General features: G+C 35.8%; 1 protein-coding gene across 8 annotated transcripts in view; it reads right to left on the bottom strand.

Moving 5' to 3' along the window:
* The window catches only part of FAM126B (family with sequence similarity 126 member B), a 47730-nt gene that overhangs the window by 19669 nt on the left and 5984 nt on the right, over positions 1 to 22077 (bottom strand). For 7 of the 8 annotated variants that reach the window (XM_018071764.2, XM_018071763.2, XM_018071757.2 and 4 more), the window contains 3 exons: positions 7529 to 7631; positions 5529 to 5607; positions 4337 to 4438 (listed from right to left, as the gene is read on the bottom strand). In XM_018071764.2, the coding sequence (XP_017927253.1) occupies positions 4337 to 4438; positions 5529 to 5579 (153 nt within the window). In that variant the 5' untranslated portion in view covers positions 5580 to 5607; positions 7529 to 7631. Of the gene's footprint in view, positions 1 to 4336; positions 4439 to 5528; positions 5608 to 7528; positions 7632 to 19407; positions 19474 to 22077 lie in introns of those variants that run through there. The other variant, XM_018071762.2, reaches the window with a different exon arrangement.

Here is a 22077-nt window from a genome sequence, read left to right on the forward strand (position 1 = left end):
GTGGAATTGCCTGTCACTCTCTTGCTATGCTGTAAAAAGATGTACTTCTGGGGTTTGTTGTGAATTATCCATTGTCTTAAAAAACTTGGAAGTCCCTGGCTAACAGCAGAGGGACAGACATTTCTGCAAGTGAGTAGTTTGAACGTTTGATAAATGTGCAATGCCGTAAATCTGTGTGAATGTACAATTTCACATACACATATTTAGACTTGGATATTGGACGCTGGTATATCACAAACACAAAACATACATCTGACAGAACAGTCTATGGAGACAGCTGCCTTAAGAGAGTATCACCCAGGAAGCAGTGAGCACAGCAGTTTCATTTCTAACACACAGCAGTGTGGTCAGTGAAGCTTACCATCTTAAACCACTGATTACATAAGCCACGACAGGACACTGACGTCAAATAAAACTTAGCTGTCAGAGAAATCTCTTAAACAATACTCTGGTATAAGTACCTTGTGTAACAAGGCTTCTGACTGACAGACTTGTTACTCTAAGCTTTTACAACAGAAGCAAAGAGAGACTCTACAAGAGAGGGAGGGAAGAAAGCTGTCAGTGACAATGTTGACACAGAGTGAGAGAAGTCCAGTCATCTGGAACACATAGATTTTTACAAGTCATATATATATAAAATAACAATTTTTGTTTTGGGATCTAAATGAAATTAGATGTCTGTAAAGCTTCTGTTGCAGTCAATTTAAGGAAAAAAAGTGATACAGTTTTCTCTATCAAGTTGAGCATATATTATTTTAGCTAGTATATTTATTCCAGTATTCATACATACATAGGACTTTATGTTTAAAAGAGGCAGGAGTATATCCTTTCTTAACTAATATTTACTTAGTAGAAACTCCTATCTAAAAGTGACAAAATAATTGTTACAGTAAATGTTCAAATCCTCAGAGACAGAGCTGTATCCGTGTTTTATGAAAGGTCTAGCACATTTCAGATGTTCAAATTTAAGAAGTGGTTAACAAATAATTCAGACATTACTAGAATGAATTTCTAGATTTTCTTTAAAAAGCAATATGATCAGGAAGCTAGCGTAAAGAAGAAAAAGAAATCCCTGAAAACAATACATACAAGCACATCTGCAGGGAGATGACAAGTGCAAGAAAAGCTAAAAACTATTATCTGAAACCAGATATATACAGAGGCAATGCTATAAATAGTACTTTTATTAGATTAGAGATGACAGCAGCCCAAAGCTCTTTTCTATTTGAAATTAGCCAGTCTAATCCAAGTCCCATTAAAAACATAGAAAAGAAAAATTTATTTTAGCTTAAGTCAGATGAGACTCGACCAGAGCAGTTATTGAGTTTATTCTAACTACTTTCAAATGAAAATTTTATAAAATTAGTCTGCCATCACAAAGATGCTACAACACAAATATTTTCAAAAGCATGAACACCCAAGATTTTCCTATTCAAGTACAGTAGGATGGTCTCCCACCTGGAAATGTAAAACTTGACACAAGTAAGAAAGAACAGATGTTTTCCTTGCCTCATAGTTATCTGGCTTTTCAAAGAGCCAGTCTCTTCCAATTAATTCTCTGAATATAAATACTGAGAAGGCACAGGATAAACAGAGGAAATTGAGCTTTTGTCATCAGTAGTGGATGTATACGTGAACTGGCACACAATTTAATTCCAAAGATCTTTCAGTCCAAAGTCAAATCAAACTGAGTAGCACAGCAGTCAGCACAAAAATCCAGAGTACAAAATCTCTTATACTCCTATCTCTTTCCTGACAAACTAAAGACTTATAATTAAAAGATCTTTCCTATTAGCATAAACAGCAATCAGCATAACAAAAAGAAATGAACTTTTACTGGCTTAAATAGGCAGCAGAAGAGAATGATCTAATTTACACCTCACAGAGATGCAAACCAGTCATATTTTAAGTAAACTGATGAATACTTTTAGTTTGGCTTCTTCATAAGCTGGCCAAATCTTAAGAGTCATACCTTGAAGTTAAATACACTGTATTATAAAATGCATGACAAATACCGGAAATGCTTACACTTTTGGAAAATTCAACTGTGGTAGAAAATAATGTGCTCATTTTAGGCTGAACTATCATGTAATGAGTGAAAACATTTATTATTTGAAGAGTACTGGGTCTGGGAGTGCTTGGCATTGCAAAGGTGATGTTATTCTGTTTCATGGCTGTCCTCTCAAGTTAAACCTAATTAGCCTCACATGAATATTCGATGTTTAAATTGCAGAAGAGCATTAACTTGACATCTACAGAGTATGTCTACAGCCACTAACCAACTCCAAAAATTACTGAATTATCTAAAAAACAGTACTTCAAAACTACTTCACTTTTAAGTTCAAATATCATGCAAAACCCAATACATTATTCAGTTAAATAAGCTGTTTGTGAGAGAGATCACCCTCTAATTTTTTTATAAGTTTCTGCTCCGGTCATTATCTTCACCATATTTAAAAAAGTCAGGGCATCTCGTAAAAGGCAAACAGTAACAACTGTATTTAACTTGACAATATGCTTGCCTTCATTTGATAGCTCTCAAATTGGTAGACAGTTGTCCAAAAAGAGAAACACCTCAGTTTTTTGGTTCCTAAACAGGCTGGTTCCACGTTACATTAATAAACCTGGTCTTATCAAGATAGAATTGTGATTCTAGAAAAATTCAAGTTTGCCCTAAACAGTTTGCCACTTTCAGGAAGTTTTAAAAATAGGTCAACTTCATGATTAAGTTGTACTAAAAAAATTACTTGTCCATCAAGTTTAAGAATCCAGCAAATACATTTTTATAATAGTCTACTACATAAGTTTAATCTCCATAAGCAATCAATTATCCTTCTAACAAATAATGCCCTGTAAAGCATATTTAAAAAACCTCTTGCTTAGAGCCAATGTTACTACAGAATTATGCAAAGTAATGAATTTACTATAGTTACATTCCTTACACACAAATAAGTCTGGAATAAGTGCAACCAGGAAATAGATACTGCCTTAACAAGTAGAACCTGAAGTTAGACATCTTTGGGTCTGGGATTGCTTATGTTATACCTGATATCAGAATCAGGCCCAAACAGCAACAGCTGTTCCAAAGAGTAATATTTGACAAACATCAGTGAGCAATAACTTAAAATTACTGTCACACCCCTAAGAAAATACTCTTTTTGCAGGTCTGGTTCTTTGCATATCAAAAAAAAATAAATGCTTATTCTCAAAGCAAAGGAAAGCTTTTACATTTTCAGGAGTACACACACACACAAATACATAGCAGCAATGGTGGCTTCGGGTTGGAGAGAGAATAACAGTAGCTTCAGTACAAAGAAAAAGGTCACTATGCAGGTTATTTATAATACTGAAATGGAGCTGACAGCTATGAAGCCTTTTTTTTTTTTTTGAATTGCATGAGCATTATGCAACCTCCTTGAAGCTCAATCAACCATTCAGCTTCCAAAAGCAGCTGAGTTGGGCTTAGGAAAACAAAGAACTTCCTTGCTGTGTACACTACCCATTTTATTTATAACTATACAAAAGATCATGGATGATATATCAAACATTTTGAAGCATTTTATCTAAAGTAGTTTACACATCAGAGAATGGCATGCTTGCACAATTTATTTAAAAGTTGTATTTCATACACTTGCCCAGAAATGCTCCTAGCAGAAGCCAATGGGTTGGAAAGCTGTTTAATGTCATTTCCAAGATGAATTATGTACAAGGGTAAAGTAAGTTTTCATCGTGTCTATTTATATTTTGGGGCCCTGCCTCTGCTCTTGTTTACAGCAGTGTAAACACAAAAGTGATACTAGTGTAAGCAAAGAAGATCTTGTTATCTTAGTAATATTTAAAAAATTGATTCCATCTTCCACTGTAATAAGCCAACAGGTGAAAAGCACATAAGTCTTGCTGAGTTTCACTGCATGGCCTACTTTGTCTCAGTTATGACTGAAAGGTAGCTTCTGGGAAGAACTAAAACAATGAGTAAAAAAACCCTCAAAACCCCCCAAAAAACACAAAGTTAAAACCCCAAACATATCTCCCCCCCCCCCCCGAAAAAAAACAACTCACAAAGAGCAACTCATGCCAAATAAAGTACAATAGTCAGCTGTGGCAAGGAAAATCTAGCAGACAGTGAAAACTGTATTTTTGGAAGCAGATGAGATTGCATCTTACTAGAAATGCATTAAAATAACTCAAAAAACCAAGAGAATAAAAAGAGGGCTGACACACACTATATTGCAGTAGAAACAAGAATCAAACAAGCTTCATCTCCATTACTCTCATTTTAGTTGAAGAGGTGAAAGATATAAGAATAAGAACAAAAATCTTTTTTAAAATCTCCTACCTCATTATTTGGGTCTTGAATGACCTTATAAAGAGCTGGTACCAGTGGTTTTTTTCGGTGCAATGTAGCTGCATAGCTGGAAATTTGTGATTCAGGTAATGCCTAAAGAAAAAAAAAAAGGTTACCCTGACAAATAAATTTTTTCAAGTATATAAGATCTCCACAAAAGGATTACGTCTCATCCCAACATAAAAAAAAAAATCCTGAACTTCAGTAAATTTTCAGGCTTGCCACCTAGTTGTTCAGTACAAGTTCTTCTCCATACAAATAACATTTGGGAGCACACAACCACTCTGAGGGTTAAATCCCAAAGTAGTTTCAGATTCATCTTCCATAAAATCATTTGCTCTCATTTGATATTTGGACTCTCTTTCTTGACACTCTGTATTTAACAGGCACTTTTCAAAGACCTTATGGAATCAACTCAACTTATTTTTTACGAGGTGTGGATAATACAAAATGAGTATGGACAGCCTCAACTCTTCCCCAAGCAAACATGTCTTTGGATTTTGCATCCTTGGATCTTACACAAATTTCCAGCAACAGCATGTAATGACTTACTATCATCAGTGATGTGAGGAATTACTAATTCATAATTTAATTAACAGATTAATTTCATATCAGTCATGAAATCCTGTTTTCTTGTTTATGCATTATGCTATATTTCACTCAGCATAATTATCAACATGCAAAATAGTTTAATAGCTTAAAAATAGTTCAGGTTCTTCAAGACAAAACAATTAATTTTACACAGACCACAGGGGGAAAAAAATAAAATATTTTTCTTTGTTGTTGTTTTTTTAGAGTCCAAATATTTATACTGATTTTTTTTTTTCAAATAAGAAAGTTCTTCAATTACAAATTTGGGCAGTGCTATCCAGCTGTTAGTTAAATTCTATCAGCTTGACCTACGCAAAAATACATGTTTTAAGAAACCCTATTGCTACAGCAGTGTTCTGCTCTACAGTAAACAACAGCAACAAAAATAAACTACTATTAGAAATATGCATTGTAGGTTATGTACCAGCTGACTCAATTACACAGACCTTTTTGTGCTTTATGCATTATAAGAAGTTGAAAGATCAAGTAATAGTTATTTAAAATGTTGATTCTGAATATTAAAAAACCCCTCCCAACTACATTCTATGGCATTAAGCCAGTGGTTGAGCTATCATTCATCTTCTCAGTTCACCTTGAATTCTGACAGCCATTCTTCCACGACACCTCGTTCTGTTCCCAGCATTTTCTTACTTCTTTTGCTTCTCTCTTACCTTTAGAAGAAAAAGGGAAAAAAAGAAGCTAAATCAGAGTTCTGGCAGGAAAATTTAGTTTTGTAAAGTCCTACCCCAATGAAAAGCTGTTAAGATCTTTCCAGTAGAATTATATAATATGAGACAATAGGAAAAGTTGCATTTTGGACAATCAGTCCCATTACCTACCAATGATTAAACTATTTTCTTCTTTTAGTCAAAAGTATTGTGCATAAATTGGCAAGGAGGAAAAAAAGGAGGATTTGGTGCTTCAGGCCAAAATGTACATTATTTAAGACATATATCATCCCATCCTTGCTCCCTTACCAAATACTGTACAAAGAAAAGACAAGTGAAACAAAATAAAGAGCATCATGGAACAAATCATGTGAGACTGGTAATGACAGTTTTAGATACAGCTTGAAGTTAAGCAGTTTCATAAAACAAACCAGTTATAAATAGAGCAGAACTTTACTCCTTAAACCTTGTTCTTAAAGAATTTTGAGGCTTCTCATTCAAATGGCAAGATTTAGCTCTTGTAAAAGTATGTTGGAATTCTCAGAGACAAACAAAAAAGAAAATTTGCAAGGACAACTATTATTTATTTTCCATTTTATACACAACGCTCATATTCTAACAACTACTGAATTCACATAAATTTAACTCTCAAAGCAACAGTAGGAATTATCTAAAACACAAAGCATTATTAGACACCTTTGCTTGATGTTCAAACAGGTTTAAACAGTGTGTGATCTCAGTACAGGTTGGCAATACCTGGAAGTCATTAAGGTCCCAAAAAATTTTAATCGGAAGAAGTGAATGAAGCTGTAACCTAATATTAGAGACTAAAACCTAAGAATAGTGACCTGAAAAGTGATAAATTGAGGAGACAGTAAAATACAAAAGCCATATTAGACATATGAAGACAGTGATTCTTAATTAAAGTTTCATCCAAAGTTTATTTTTGACAGGACATGCAGGTTAACAGCTGGCTGAAAAGAAACAAGAAACAGAAAATCTGTGAAGGGACACTGTATTTTTAAAAGATACTTTGGTCACTTTTTTTTTTTTTCAAAAAAGAAATTGATAATTGCTATACAAGAATTTTAAACAACAACAAAGCTGTCACACAGTCAGAAAATTTTACCACATTTTTTCTAAACCTACAAATACCCATCAGCTTCAAAGCCCTTTCTTTTTTTTTTTTCCATTTTAAACTCTATACAAGTAACGTCAAGAATATATTAAAGGCTACTATTTGCAGAATTTGTTGTAGAATTTATAAGAAAAAGGCAGGTAAACATGAAGTGAATTATTTACATTTTACGCTAGTAATTTTTGTTTGAACCTAAATAATTGTCAAAACACATCTGAAAGACAAGTTTGACATATAAGTGACATCATGGAAGTCCTATGAGAAATGACCTTTTAACAGCCAGACTACATGACTGGAATCACCTGTTCTCACAATGTACTTGTTTTGGTTTCTGACAAAAGACTTGTATTTAAGAACAGATCAGTATTTGTTAAATGGAAAATGAAGCGAAATAAGATATAAAGCTTCCCAACACAATTTTTAAGTTCCTGTAGCATTTTTCAATGGCCCTTGGCAGCAAGTCATTAATACAAACTCCTGTGGAACTGCTTCAGATTTCTAAGGCATGTTTAAATATCCCAAAATACAACAAATTCAGAAACTACATTCATTTAATATCAAGTAACACTTGGGTGAATTATTTCAGCAGAAGCACTGACAATTCTATAAAATAACAAACACAACTAAATAGATTTCTGCAAACAAAGTTTCCAAAGACATCTCTTCTGATACAGGGAAACAGAATGAGACATGGATACATGTAAAAAAACATCGTGGGGCATGCTACTGTAGTTGAGTTCTAGTTCACTTTACCTAGAGAAAAAAAAAAGCAATATTCAATTTTACCTCTTTAATGAAGTCAATTTTCTAAAGGAGGAAGAGGAGAAGGAATGCAGAAGTTTTTCAACTTGGGATGCATTTGTCAAGCCTTCAAGTACTGCCCCGTTTTCTGGAAGACAAAAAGAAACTAGAATGATCACAAAATAAGGAAAAATATAGTAAAGTGAGGCAAACAGTAATGTTAGTATTTTTGGACCTTACAAATGGAAGTTTATCAAATCCTCTTAAGTATATATGAATCCTTCTGTAACAAAGCACTTTGCCATTAAAAAAAAAACCAATAAAGGCTCAGTGTTTTAGCAGGAGGAAGGCAGGAATTGCCTTAATCCAAAAAGAAGGCTTTGTCACCTATGTGAAAAACCCTTCTGTATTAGTGCAGAGTACCACAAGCACACTTGAAAGGAAAACTGAAGCACTATTTCTTACAAAGAACAGTGTAAGAAAAATGTAAGATGAAATAAAAGAGTAGTAATTGTATAAAATGTGAACTGAATCAATACCATGATTTTGGAGAACATATACCACCTAAACAGAATATATTAAAAAGTCTTCCCTACTGTAATTTCCTTAGTACATATTTCTTACAGAACTAAAATTTCAATGTAATTGTAAAAAATTACATATTACACTGAAGTTCACCTTTTACTGTAGGATCCCTTCATACTGAGCATAAGGTAAACAACATACATGAGCCAACTCTAGTAAATCAGGGAACTTCAGTGTCTGGAGACCTCTAATAGCAAACTGAAGTATACAACCAAGGAGTGTATTCCATTCCATACTGCTTATTCAATTAATTACTTTCCAAAATACTCAGTTACTAAAATGTCCTCTTCCACCACCACCCACCACTGCTATTTAGAAACAGGTTAGCAGGAGGCACCATCCTTTTGTGGTTAGGCTGTGAATGTTGAAAAAAACTAACAAATTTCTACCCTACAGGCACACTGTAGCTGATTACATACAGATTTTTAAACATGCACAGGAGACCTGAAAGATAAGTATATGTTATTGTAATTATCAGGCACACATCTTCAAGACAGAATATCAGGTCAGTAAGAGTTGATTCAGGAGTTCGGGAAGCTTCCCAAGTTTTACAACACACTAGAAACAGTATCTGATACACACTGCTCTCTAGAAATGTCATGGGTTCCCAACTAGCTCTGAATTATTACACTTGCTAATTCACAGAATTGCAGAAAGTGTCAGGTTGGAAGGTACCACAGTGGGGGCTTCTGGTCCAACCTCCCTGCTCAAGCAGTGCCACTGGTACCTACCCTTTTATCCCTACTGTCAAAACCACATACAAATTCTGTTCACCACACAGGCCTTTCCAGAGCTGCATTAAGTTGGACATAGTTTCTTTCCTGGACAGGAACTTCTGCTTTATTAGCCCTAAAGCAAGAATTACTGTTATATACCAGCAAATCAGACAAGGTAATTCCTATTTCTCAACAGTTTTCACTCCCAAAAAAGGACTGAGCACAAGCAGATGTGCACAGACCTGGTTGGAGATTCAGGTTGCAACAGTTCAAAATTTTTCATCCACTTATCAATTTGCTTACAGATCAAACCTGCAGGTTTTCTAGAAGTAATTTAAGTAGAAGATAATTAAAAAATAATTCTGTACATAACAACACAAATGGGGTGTAGAGATTTAAATTGTCTTACACATAGAAAAATGTAAAATAACGTTCCTTAAATCAGAGGCAAACATCAGCTGTAACTCATGGCCAAAACCTCCCCTCTCTCCCAAATGATTACTTCAGCTTGGAAGATCCTGTTAAAATCTGGAGGCAAATAGCTTCACTCCTCCAGCACTGCATCAGCTTGAGAGACTACACTGACACTGTATGTAGTTGACTATTTCCTTGGAGATCTCTTGCAAGGGGGAATTAAGATTATGCTTAAAAGCAAACTAAGAAAAAACCCAAATACAGCAACAACAACAAAAACCCTTGTCAAAGCACAAATCATGCTTCACAGCAGTAAGTTCACTGGAGTGTAAGCACGAAACCATAGCACAGTTCCAACAGGAAAACAAAACATGTATCTGATAAAGCTACACTGAGCACCACATACTACTGTATATTTTAAGTAACAACAAATGTTCTTTGCCCTATAGCACTAAAATCCAGAGCAAGACTGCAAGGACTAAGCTAACTGTAGCAGAAACAAGGGAATGCCTAAGGCTATCAAAACCCACATGCATCATGCCAGTAAAAACACAGTAGCTTGGAATAAGAGAAGAATGCTACAAATAAGTGAAATAAATTTATTGAAGACAGCAATTCTCCTGAGTCAGGATTTAGCCTAGCATATCTAAAGAAATTACAAAACCACTGAGAGTGGGAAGACTAACTCAAATGCCTTACTGAAAACACTGTAGAGATCTCACTGTGCCTACTATGTTGAGTCAAAATGTTAGCATAACACCTAACCTACCTAAGAAATTAACTCTTCCTATAGGAGTCTATTGAGCCTTAGAGAAAGTCAGCTGTTTGTCAAACAAGTCAGCTTCTGCAAAGTCAAAAACCGAACCTGTGCTGGTGTCAAAAGCTGGATGCAGTCACAGTTAAACCCATCTAGTGGGTAGCTACCAAGGAAAAGAAGTCAACCTTCCCCTCCAGTGTCACACATACTTCTCTCCCAGTGTTTTTGCCCTGCATTGATCTTCAAGCAAGCCCTGTTTGGGAATTTCTTCCAGTGTTAAGTCAGCTTCAGAACCACAACTCCTATTATGAATACAGAAGTAGTCCACATCTATTTTGGCCACGGTCACTGTGCTAGTTCAGTTTTAGGACAAATCATCTCTCCCTTTCCAATTACCTGCCTGGATATTAAAAACATTTTTAAGGACTTGTACAGACAGGCAAGGCAGTCAGCTAATGAACTCCCAGTGCACTAACTCTACACTGTCCTTACATGAACACTGTGCCAAAGCAGTGAGCACCTCAGCACCGGGGTGGGGAGCGCTGCCCCATCCGGCACCGCGCCGGCCGGGCAGCACCACACACACTCCCCACACATCTGGGGAGGCTCAACAGCTCGTGGGACCGTCCCAGCCTGACCCCCAGACTGCACTCCAGGATCTTCACATCTGTAAAGCACACCTTGGGCTTACATTTGCTCCCTGGTTTGCTGCACCTTTGGGGGGGGAGTAAATATATCAAACACTGTGTGGGGGTGTCTCTCAAATAAACTGGTTCAACTACATTAAGTCCTGTGCATACTTATCCAAAGTTGAAGTGGCCTGAACTAAGAGCATTGAATTTCATTTCCAGAGTGCTCACATCCCTCCCAAAGCAAACAAAATACAGGGAATAAGAGATTTCTCATGTTTATTTTAAAAAGACTAAAGTTTTTTTTCTACGATGGTTCAAAGGTTCTTATAACATGTAGGAACTATAATAGCTAAATATACTAAATTTTCTTACATATGGTCTGATTAAGATTTCTTAAATACTCAGCAAACATGCAAGTTGGAATTCACAATAAAGCATGGAACAGAAAAGTTATAGTTAGGAATGTAGTCATTCAATGTTAAGGCTTAAAGGGGCTCCACCAATAAACCATGTTCTTGAGTATCACATCTACACGTCTTTTAAATCTGTGCACGGAGGTGAATTCACCATTCTCTACATACTTGTCTATATATTTTGTCTTTGAAAACATGAAAGTCTGAAATAAAACTTATTCCAGCAATATATTATCAAAACAATGACATTTAAAAGTCAGCTAACTGCCCAAGAATTTTTGACTACTGTAAAAGACATAAGAAAGGGTTTAATCAACTGCTCTTGTCAGCGAGGTAAACTTTCACTTACATTTAGAATAAAGACATACTGACTGAATACATTATTATTTACCAGTCTGCATTTAAACCACTAACAAAGATCAATCTGCAACTGCAGAATGATTACCCAAATAATTTGAGCCAGTAGCAGTTGCTGTGCAATCAACTATTACAGTGAGAATTAAAAAGTAAAAAAGTGTTACCAATTAGGTATTAATAATTGATGACATTTAAGAAGATATGACTTTTCAAGTATGCAGAGGGGTTTGGGGTTTTTTTGTTGGTTTGTATTTTATTCAGGGTTTTTGCTTGTTTGTTTGCTTTAAAGAAGCCAGGATTTTATACTGGTTTAAAAAGATATGAGAGAGATTACATAAACAGGACATGCACTTCAAGAATGAGTCCATTTTTTTGGCCATTATATACTAGATGGAATGATGTACGTAATGATTTTAGACCCAGCTGCACAATGAATAAAAATATTACATTATTTTTACCTCAAAGGCCATGAGAAGAATATTTTGCATTTAAAACCTGAACTGTGTCAGCAAAAAGAACAAAGCTTCATGCTACATGATCTCGTCTTAGTGCCACTTGTGCAAAAGAACATTACGGGCTGACAGGAGGTCTAAAAGAACAGAAAACCCAATTATCAATATGGCTTGTTCTTCCAAGCTACAGATAAGCTCCTCTCATATATATAATTCATTACTGAACATCGAAAGAAGTGTATTTGGAAAAAAGATTTTTCCATGGCACTTCTGTAAAAAAATAGCATGGAAAGCATCAAGAATGCATCCTCTTACTCTGAACTAAACACACATCCAATTTCTTTGATCCAGAAAGTCAGAAAGTTCACAGCTCTGCAGCAAGAGCACCTCCATTAAATATAATTAACACACTGGGAAGCAGAATAGACAAAACACAACATAAGGTGGTCAGAACTACACAGGAAACATGCTTCCCTGCCACACACCCACCTTAATAAGACTGGTGAACTCTGGAAAAGAAAAACCGGGCAAACGTGCTGATAAGTGCAGGTAACAAAAGAACAATTTGAACCTTTCATGATGAGTTATTCCTGAATGCAGAGGTTTAAAAGACCAAATGGAAAAAGACCAGGTAATACATTTGATGACATAACAAAAACACCTATTCAGGAATGTATCAGCAGTCAGAAAATAAATCAAGACATTTGATCACACTGAAGTGATTTAAAGTAAATCTGAAAACATGAAAGTGGACTGTACAAAATTGGTAATATGCTCTGATTTGAAATACTGGCCTACATTTGATGGAAACAAATTCAAAAGAAGCATGTATAAGGCAGAAAAATGGTTAAAAGGTAGCTGATGCCAAAGATCAGGAAAAATAACTTCTAACCTGGATATGGGAATAACTTTTAAAATTTAGAAAAAAAAGAACTCCTTGTGTTAGAAGCACATGGAATTAGGTGGTTGAGAAGGTAAAAAGGATTTTTTGGTAACAATAATACAAAATAAAACATTAAAATGGAATAAGGTAGATATGTTACTGTTAACAGTGTTCTGCATCTCACACTGTAAGACTAGTTATCATAAAATATGAGGGCGGTAACACTGTAACATCTGTTTTACTTACTTACTACTTGTGTAGAACAAGAAGAATAAAGAAAACTTCATGGTGTAAGCCAGCACTTCATTGATATGCTTTACAAAAACCTTCTCTTCAGAGCAGCTCCTTCCTTACTACCCAGTATCCAGGTGTGTACAGCTTCAGCCAGCTACTCCCAACTTATGTGCCAGGCTATATTAAACAGACATGGTATGGTTTGATTTCCACATTGGGAAATCACTGACACACACGGACTCAGACTAATCTGATCCCAAGAGAAAATAAAAGCAGCCTTGGGAATGTTCAATTTTGGTAGATTACTTCTTGTGCTTATTTAAGAGTACATGTATCATATATACATTTCTTATAATAAACATATTCCAAATACCATTGTGATTTTCATCTACCCATTTACCTAAATATACTATTCTACCACAATCCTATTTAACAGAGAATTATATAAGCTGTCATTTTGGTGAGGACATAAAACAATAAATTAAAAAACTGTTGTCCTTAACAAATCAGAGCTACAACTGCAACTTGGCATTGGAAACAGGTACAAGCATTCTACTAGAACTCTCTTGGCCATACAGCTCCACAGTGCAGAGAAACAGAAAATTCTACCAGATACAAAACTGAAAGGAACAAAACATTTTCTGGACAGATACAAATTTAAATCATCACCTCAAGCCTTCTTTTTAATAGAAAAAGAGCCCTCTTCCAACTCCATTGGTAATGTAATTGTAAGCTTAAGCAGACAGACTTTAAAGCATTCCAACTTTAAAATACCAATGCTGACATACTGTGTATATGGGATTTAGGTTGCCAGCCTTATTAGACAAGCCTTAGTCATTCAAGTCGTGCAAAACAACTTGGATAAGACATTTCTTCCATGCCCACTCTGACTCATGAGGAACAACCAGGCTAAAAAACCTTCTTTTTTGGTACCAGCAACAAAGTTAGTTACATGAAAACAATGGGAAAAAGCCTTACCACAATGAAGTCAAAGATGATTGGCAATAGTCCTGCAAACTTTCATGGTACCATGCTTGCACAATAAGATCCTTTTCTTATCAAAAAGGTCACAAGAATTTCAGCTGCTGCCAAACACATGGTAAAGAAAAGGTACAGCCCATCTGTTCCAAACAGCCGCCTCTGAGTAATTTCAAGGTCTAAATTATCTGCTGTTCCTTTTCAAGCATCAGAAAGCTCAGCTGCCAACCTTCTATCTTTCTACCATTACTACAGGGAAACTGTGCTTTACAGATACACAATTGCTGAAGACAAACAAACAGGGCAGTGAATGAAAATACAACACTGAAAATAGACACTGTGTAACAGTTTTTAAAACTCTTTTAAAGCTGGTGTTTTCATCCTATTGCAGAGTAGTTGTAGAAAGCTATGGAAGTCAGGTGACTCTATAGAGAAAAATTTAAGTCCCATTTGCCTCACAGAGGCAAATAAACAGAGCCTGAATAAAACACAATTGTACACTTGTAGCTAAATCCTTCTCCTAGGAGTTCATACAACGAATAAAGCAGAAAAGAGAAGAGTTAAGACGATCAAGAGTGTAGAAGGAGAAACTCATCTTCTGTATATGAAGAAAATACTCCTCTACATCACTTACAGGATTTGGGAAGCAATAATAATAAAGACATTATCCTGCTGCCTTAAATAGTGCAAAACACATTAATTATTCTATTATAAAGACCTGACGCAGTTAAAAATATATACACACACATGTAGGTTAGCCACAGAAATGTTACCTTATTCTCTCAGCGCCAGTTTCCTTAGAAACAACTTCACGTAGTCATCCTACACTAAACCTAAAACATTCTCTTGTCAGGATCTTGGTAATAACCCATCCTACACTAAACAATACAGGCTTGTCCTCCCTTTGCATCAGTTCATACACAATTACTCTTCTTACGCTAGTTTGTCTGTATGAACTTTACTTACAAAAACATTTCCATGCAAATTTCTTTCCATGTAACCCTACCTATCCTAAACACCTTCTTGGTTCACCCTTTTGGTCCAAGAAGTAAATTAAATCTAGAAAGACTTAAGTAAAGCTACGAAATGCGTAGGAAAAAAAAGGAGCCTAAAAAAACCCCAAACAAACCTAACTGCAAACTAACACTTGCAAAGCCACATTTCAGGGACACTCAGTGCTAACTTCTAGAAATGAATAGGCACAGGATAAAGAGAAACCTTGAAACAGAATTTCTGGGGGAAAAAAACCCAAAAACAAAATTCAAAACCAAACAAAAAAAAATCAACAAAAAAACACACCACAAAACCCCCTCCACACAAGCTTTGGAATAGGGCTGCAGACATTACACCAAGATCACTGTGTTGCCTGGAAAGGAAAAAAAGTAATGCAGAAACAGTTCTAGATATATGAACTGCAGATTCTAAGCAGCTTCCCATTTCTGAACTGTAAAACTGTCTCTTGACAAAAATAAATGCCTGTTATATTATGAAAATAGCCATAACAGAATTGAAGTCCTCTATCAATTCCAGACCAATATATAGATTCCAATATCAGTATATATTTCTCGCTGCAGTATCCGGTACCAACTATAGTTCACACAAAATGGAATTTAGGTTACATATTCATTAATTAATCTACCTAACCTCCTTTCTCCTACTCTAAATATTCTCAAAGAGATCTAACCTAAAGGATCCTCTTCTGAAAGTAATGAAAACTCTTATTCTAATCTTCCCAATTTCCCAATGGTAAAGTCTCCAGCTCCAGGAAGTAGAGTGTAAATAGATGAATTGGAGGTGACAAATTTTCCCCCCATCCATACACTTATTTACACATTCACAAATTCTTAAATAGGTGGAATCTTCAAATTTAACTGAATTTACTTCAATTATAGCTAAAACTATATCATCTTGCTGACTTCTTTTTAAATTATACAGTAAGAATACTAACTTCCAAACTTTTGAAATGCCAGAGTTAAAATAGAGGTCTGTAAATATTAAGATATATTGTTTTATTACATGATGCCATCAATTTCATGTGTGACTCAGATGCATCAGTCACATTTAAGATGCATGGTTTGCAAGGATAAAATTAATTCTGACTGATATTCTGGTCTTACTTTTCCAATACAAGTTCCCAGACTTTAAAAAGCAAACTGAACAACAAATAGAGTGACATGAAACATCACAGATCACACCACTGCTCATCAAGACGAACAATTCCAGAACAGCACAGATCTCTTCCGCTTGACCTAACAGAATATATGAGGAAGTTGAACCCTACACACATACAAGACAGACTTAAGCCACACAGAGCCTGTTTGCTATTACAGGTAAAGCAGAGTAGCATCAAGAATCCTGAAATCTGAGATCTGCTTCAGCTTTGGCAGTTAGAACTGCTCAGACCAGTAGCTGCCTTTACTACCTCCAGCTGTCACCTCACAGGAAACCATTTGTCTTCTTCCGTGTCATGCATCATAGCACTGTTTCTGTGTCAGTCATTTTCAGTCTCACACTAGTTTTCTGGAAGTTAGAAAGGGCTTTTAAGAACTGCAAAGACCAACCTCACAAAATGAGAGGAAAAACACTGTTAATTTTTTATCGGGATTAGACAGACTGTACAAGTGAGAATTTCTAGACATAAGAAATAAAGCATGGTCCTGACTATCTTAATTCTGCATAACACAATCCATTAAGAGCTATGTGAACATCAACAATCCACATAGTTGACCCAACTGATTAAAGTAATTGTGCTATAAATATTGATGCTTATGACCAACCCTACTAACTTCACTAGAATTCCTCCAGAGCAAGAAATTACATGGCCTTTGTTGGACTCTCCTGCACAGAAAAAAGTCAAAGAAACAGTGCCTCTAAAGAAAATAAAGCCCTTTTTTATCACCTTACTAGAAGCTCTCATGAAACTCTGAAACTCAGCTTACCATAATGGGCATTCTGTGGCCCATTACCTGGAAGCATATGCTACACCTCTGTGAAATAACTGCATGAGAAGTAAAACATTAGTAAATGTAAATTAGTGCAACAACTACACCAGTTACCTCCTTTGTCTATGTGTGAGTTTAATAATTAATCTTCACTGCTGAATAGTTAAACACAAAGCATATTGTTTACACAATTGTTACTCATCTCCTATTAAACCAATATTAGAACAGAATACAGACTGATCAGTAGTAAGGAAGGACTAATTAATATTTTAGTGTGAAATCATTAATTTTTCATATATTTTTAAAATAATATTTTAAAAATATAAAAGTTTTTTGTCAAATACTGCCCTAATGTATATGCAGAAAATGTGAGTCTTTCAAGATCATGAAAACTTATGGATGTAACAGGCATCACTGAAAATCCATGCAGCTTCATGGCTATGCTTCCTTAAGTTTGTTTGGTGTGGAGAGAGGAATGGAATTTATTTATTGATGGTCAATTTTACCATGATCTAAGTTTTAAAATGTATTTTCTTGCACTCAGAAAAACCCTCACTGAGGACTCAATGTTCTAATCTTCAGCCATTTTTATATAACCTCATCCATGGACAGAGACACTCTGGGGTTTTCTTTCTGATACTGAATAGTTTTCCTGCTAAAAAAAAAAAAAACAACTTTGAAAGCAGTTGGTAGAACAGTGTTTCTCCTTTCCTCAAGTCTCCTGAGTAAATTTATCCTTGGAAAAGGACCAGAAATGGCCTTATAAGCAAACATGTCAAAGAGTTATACTATGCTTTTTGCAACATTAATCTTCTTCAGCAAATCCTGAGTATTATATCTACTTGAAATAGAAATACATCCACAAGAACTATACTAAAGAGTTTCTTTATTCTTTTACAGGTAAGTTGCACTGCCCATCTATGTAACATTTATAATCTTACCTTTTTTAATTAGTTGCACTGGCATAAAGCAAATTCAGTCCATTCTCTTCCAACACATTATCAAAAAATTTTAATCAAAGCCTGAGCTTAATTAAACAGCCTGTTCTGTTTCCCTATACAATTGTGCTGATAGGGATCAGCAGCATTTACCAAAGTTCAAGCACCAGTCATCTGAAATTGCTAGATTATATGTTTTTGGTGTAAGTAATATACTCATCTAACAGCCTTCATACAGCATGCCCCTCAAAACACACACAGCCTTTCAAAGGCAACTTAGACAGAGGGTTTAGAAATACTGAGGTTACTGGCATGCACAGTGGACCTGCAGAGAGAACCTGACCAGTGGACCTGGACAAAAAGCAGGGCTGATCAGGTATAAACCAAAACAAAAACCAAACAAAACCCCACACCACCAGGAAAACAAAACAACAACAAAAAAATAACAAACCAACACTGAGGCACGCAGTCCACATGACTTCTTCAGCACATGAAAAAACTGTTCTGAACAAAATACAAACCCAGACCTAACACCCTGGTGATTGCAATTATGTGCAGATTTGCAAGTTAAGATGATTACACCATAATTCTTTCTTATCAGTAAGCACTGAGAGTTTCATACTTGGGGGGGAAATCCTCACGCTTTTTGCCTTCTCTGCCAACCATCCAACTGGCACTTCGAAAAGACTTTCATAACTGTATTTTAACAATTTTGTTCCCTAATCAGTTCTATCTGTTACTTTTGAATGATTAAAACCAAGATGATGGTAACTTCAAACGTTCCCCTGCAATAAAAAAGGAAATCCTAATAAAAACCCTTTCCATTTCCCACAGATGAGACGCATATGCATAAACATGCAGAATTTACTTATAGCAACATTACACACTTTAGAAGCTCTAAAGTCTGCATTCACAGAGACAAAGAGATAATCAGCACAATCTATTCCAAGCCTACACACATTACTAAAGCAGAATGCCCCGGCAGTTCACAGAAATAGCAATAAAATAACTATTGCGAGAATTCTGCATAAAGCCAGTACGTGCAGCAAAGATATTTTGTCTATCAAAAGCTACCCACTGGAATATTAATTTGAAATACATCAAAACTTGATAGAGCTGACAACTCTTTACATGGTGATTAAGGTTTCCTAATTAGCATGATAATGTCCATTTAAGATTTGTTCCCTCCTCTCGCTCACAAGACCAAAAATTTATTGTCAAAATAAGCCATCAAATACAGTAAGTTACAATCATGGGAGTATCATCAGCAGAGGAGAGCAATGGACCATCACACCCACACACATCTCCACCAGCCATATGTGATAATGTTCCTACAAAATGTTTCAGTAAATTAATGAGGAGCAGTGCTGAAGCAGCGCTTTCCTAGCAGTTAGAAAGAAAAGAAAAAAAAGCAAAGCCATAATATTTCCACTCCCCCACTGACCAACAGATCTTTTTTAAGCTTTCTGCATTTATTAGATGCAATTAACATCCAGAGACACTGCACTTAAATTTCCTTGAACTTCCCTCTACTTTCTACATCGAGCCTAATTTTCTGCCTTTAGCACAAACCAGAATCTGCAAGTCTGAGAAAAAGGCCACAAAGGAAATAAAAAAACCCACCTTTGAACATTTAGTTAATTATAAGTTGCCAAACAGGGAGGGGGGGTGATGGGGCACAAAGCACCCTGTGACAATGAGCACAATACTTGATTACACAATTTCAGCAGCATTAACACCAATTAGTATTGGCCACTGACCCCTAAGTCAGTCTGGAATCCATCCACAGCCCTTAACTTGATTAGGACTTTGTGCACAACAAATGTGAAATCCCACTGTTGCACAGTTATTTTTCTGCCCTAGCATCATGAGTTTTACTCAATTTAAACATTCAAGTAGCTAGAAAAAAAATTACCAACAAAGTTAATGTATAAACATTATTAGGGCATTTAGCAGAGCATCTTCAACCATTTTCCTAAAAATTCCAGAGTTTAATCTTGGGCTAACTTGGCAAGTTAAAAACTAAAATGCAAACATTTTAATTTAAATTAAAAATGGGAAATCAGTGCAGCAGTTTTAGTTGTGCCATGCAAACTTTATACATTTACTGCAAAAAACCGTAGTAGGCCTGTAGCCAACCGAAAGGATTTCACCTATAGAGAGGAAAAATGCAAAGCTTGTATTCTCTCCAAGAGTTAACACCATGATTCCTTGAACACAGCTGCCATTTGAATGATTTAAACACCCAGATACATCAAAACCATTTTTCTGTAGCTGAGGAGACTCAATGAAGCTGAACTCTCCAATGAAGTTTCATTTCCATAAGTATTTTCATCACTAATGCAGAAACAGTACACGTTCTGTGCAGGCAGCAGTTATCACCACTAGCACTACTATACATCTTAAAGGACTACAATGCACAGTCCAAGTCCACTCAACACCTGCACAACCAAAAGGGCACCTCGGTTACTTCTGCAATTGGTCCTTTGCAGACTCATGGACAATAAGCCATGCCTAAGCTGTTTTAAAATTTTTATTTATTGTCTCAAGTTCTAACACTAATTACAGTGAGAAGAAAGAAAATCTTGTTCTCTCCGTTACCCCCAAACAAACAAAAAGGAAATTCTTATTCCACAGATACACAGAGGCTTCCCAAACTTGTGGTGTTTACAGACACACAGGGGAAGGCAAAGTTGAAGAGTCACAGCATGTGAAACGAGTCTTGGCAGATGCACATATCTAAGAAAACAGAAAAGGCAGTAGCCTGCTACTAGCCATCATGAAATGCATGTGACATCTATGATTTAAAGGAAGGGTTGCTGTCACAGGATGTGTATGAAAATAAACAGCACAGAAATACAGTTTATGAGTGCTTAGCTTAAATTCATTCAGTATTTTAAGTATTTCTTCTCTACTTTCATTCAACTGAGCCTCCAGCCCAGGATTCCCACCTCTATTTGTATTTCCATAGGTACCACTTAACCATTTCAGAGATTTTCATGTAACTCTTTCCCCTCTGACATGGCAAGATTTGCACTGCAAGCTCCTGCAGTTCACTCAAATGAAGAAAGCTATCAGAACAGCTCCCATGAAGTGTGACAAGATCAGCATCTCTCTTCCCAAAAAATTACCACAAATATGGTTTATATAACATCCAGAAACTTAAGGATGTTACTACTTGAAACTACTGCACAGATGCAACACTGGAGACCGTTGGGTATTGCGGTTTGTCAATTACATAATTATCAAACAGAATGAATATACATAATTAACAATCTAGAAGCAGCTTTGGAAGCTCAGCAGTTTTGTCTAAGGCCTCTTCTATGCTTAGAACAAGACACAAGCAGCTTAAAAAAAAAAAAATCTACATGCACAAGGTTCTAGTCATTTTTCCATTCCACATCTAAACCCCGCTCACCCTCCACTGTGTCCATATTTAGCTCACATCTCTACATTGTTTCGGCTCAACCAAACATCTTTAAAAGAAAAAAGGCAATGGAAAGTTCTCCACTGTTACACATAAAGAAATATGAGCTTTTGCTGGGATAAATCCTTCCTCAGCATGCCTTACATTTCTGTGTAAAAGGGCACATTACAATAATTTCAACTCCTCAATCACTTCTTCTGTAAGTTCACTACAGTAAATGGACTTTAACCCATCATCTGTCTGTCCCACTGCTGTATTAGTAATATGAAGAGTTTGAAAATACATTAACACTCCCTTTTACACTGTCACCATTGCACAAAGAAAGACCTGTACTATCAAGACTGGGTTCTAACAACAAACACACACTTGTCTTGTCTACTAAAGTTTTGTTTCACATATTCTAACAAACCAACGTGGTTACAACAGAAGTCTGGAAATTCAAACTCTAACCTTAATTTGGCAGAAATAAATCTAAATCTTAGCACTTACTTCAACTGTGCCAAAAGCATGAAAAGTTTTCATCTGCAAAATTTTGATAGCAGGTATCCAACTTATCGAGTGATCTCTGCCATCATCTGTTGTTACATGCAGATACTAAAGACCAGTACAACAACCACTCTAAGTAGAGAGCTTTTTTCAATGACCACTTTTAACTGCATGCATATTCCCAACCATAAAGCATGAGGGACAACAGTGATATGCAGAAGCATCAAGTATTTTTATCAAAAAATATCTCTAACCTAGTGTAATAAAGAGATATCAAAACTCAAAGTTGAACATTTAGATTTTTGTTCTTTGCCCTACTCTGATGGCATGTACCAGAATGCTTGATAAATTGCTCACTCCACCCTCTCTATAACTAAGTT

The sequence above is a fragment of the Manacus vitellinus genome, unplaced genomic scaffold (assembly GCF_001715985.3).
Source record: "Manacus vitellinus isolate BGI_N305 unplaced genomic scaffold, ASM171598v3 scaffold_20_pilon, whole genome shotgun sequence".
Classification (NCBI taxonomy): domain Eukaryota; kingdom Metazoa; phylum Chordata; class Aves; order Passeriformes; family Pipridae; genus Manacus; species Manacus vitellinus.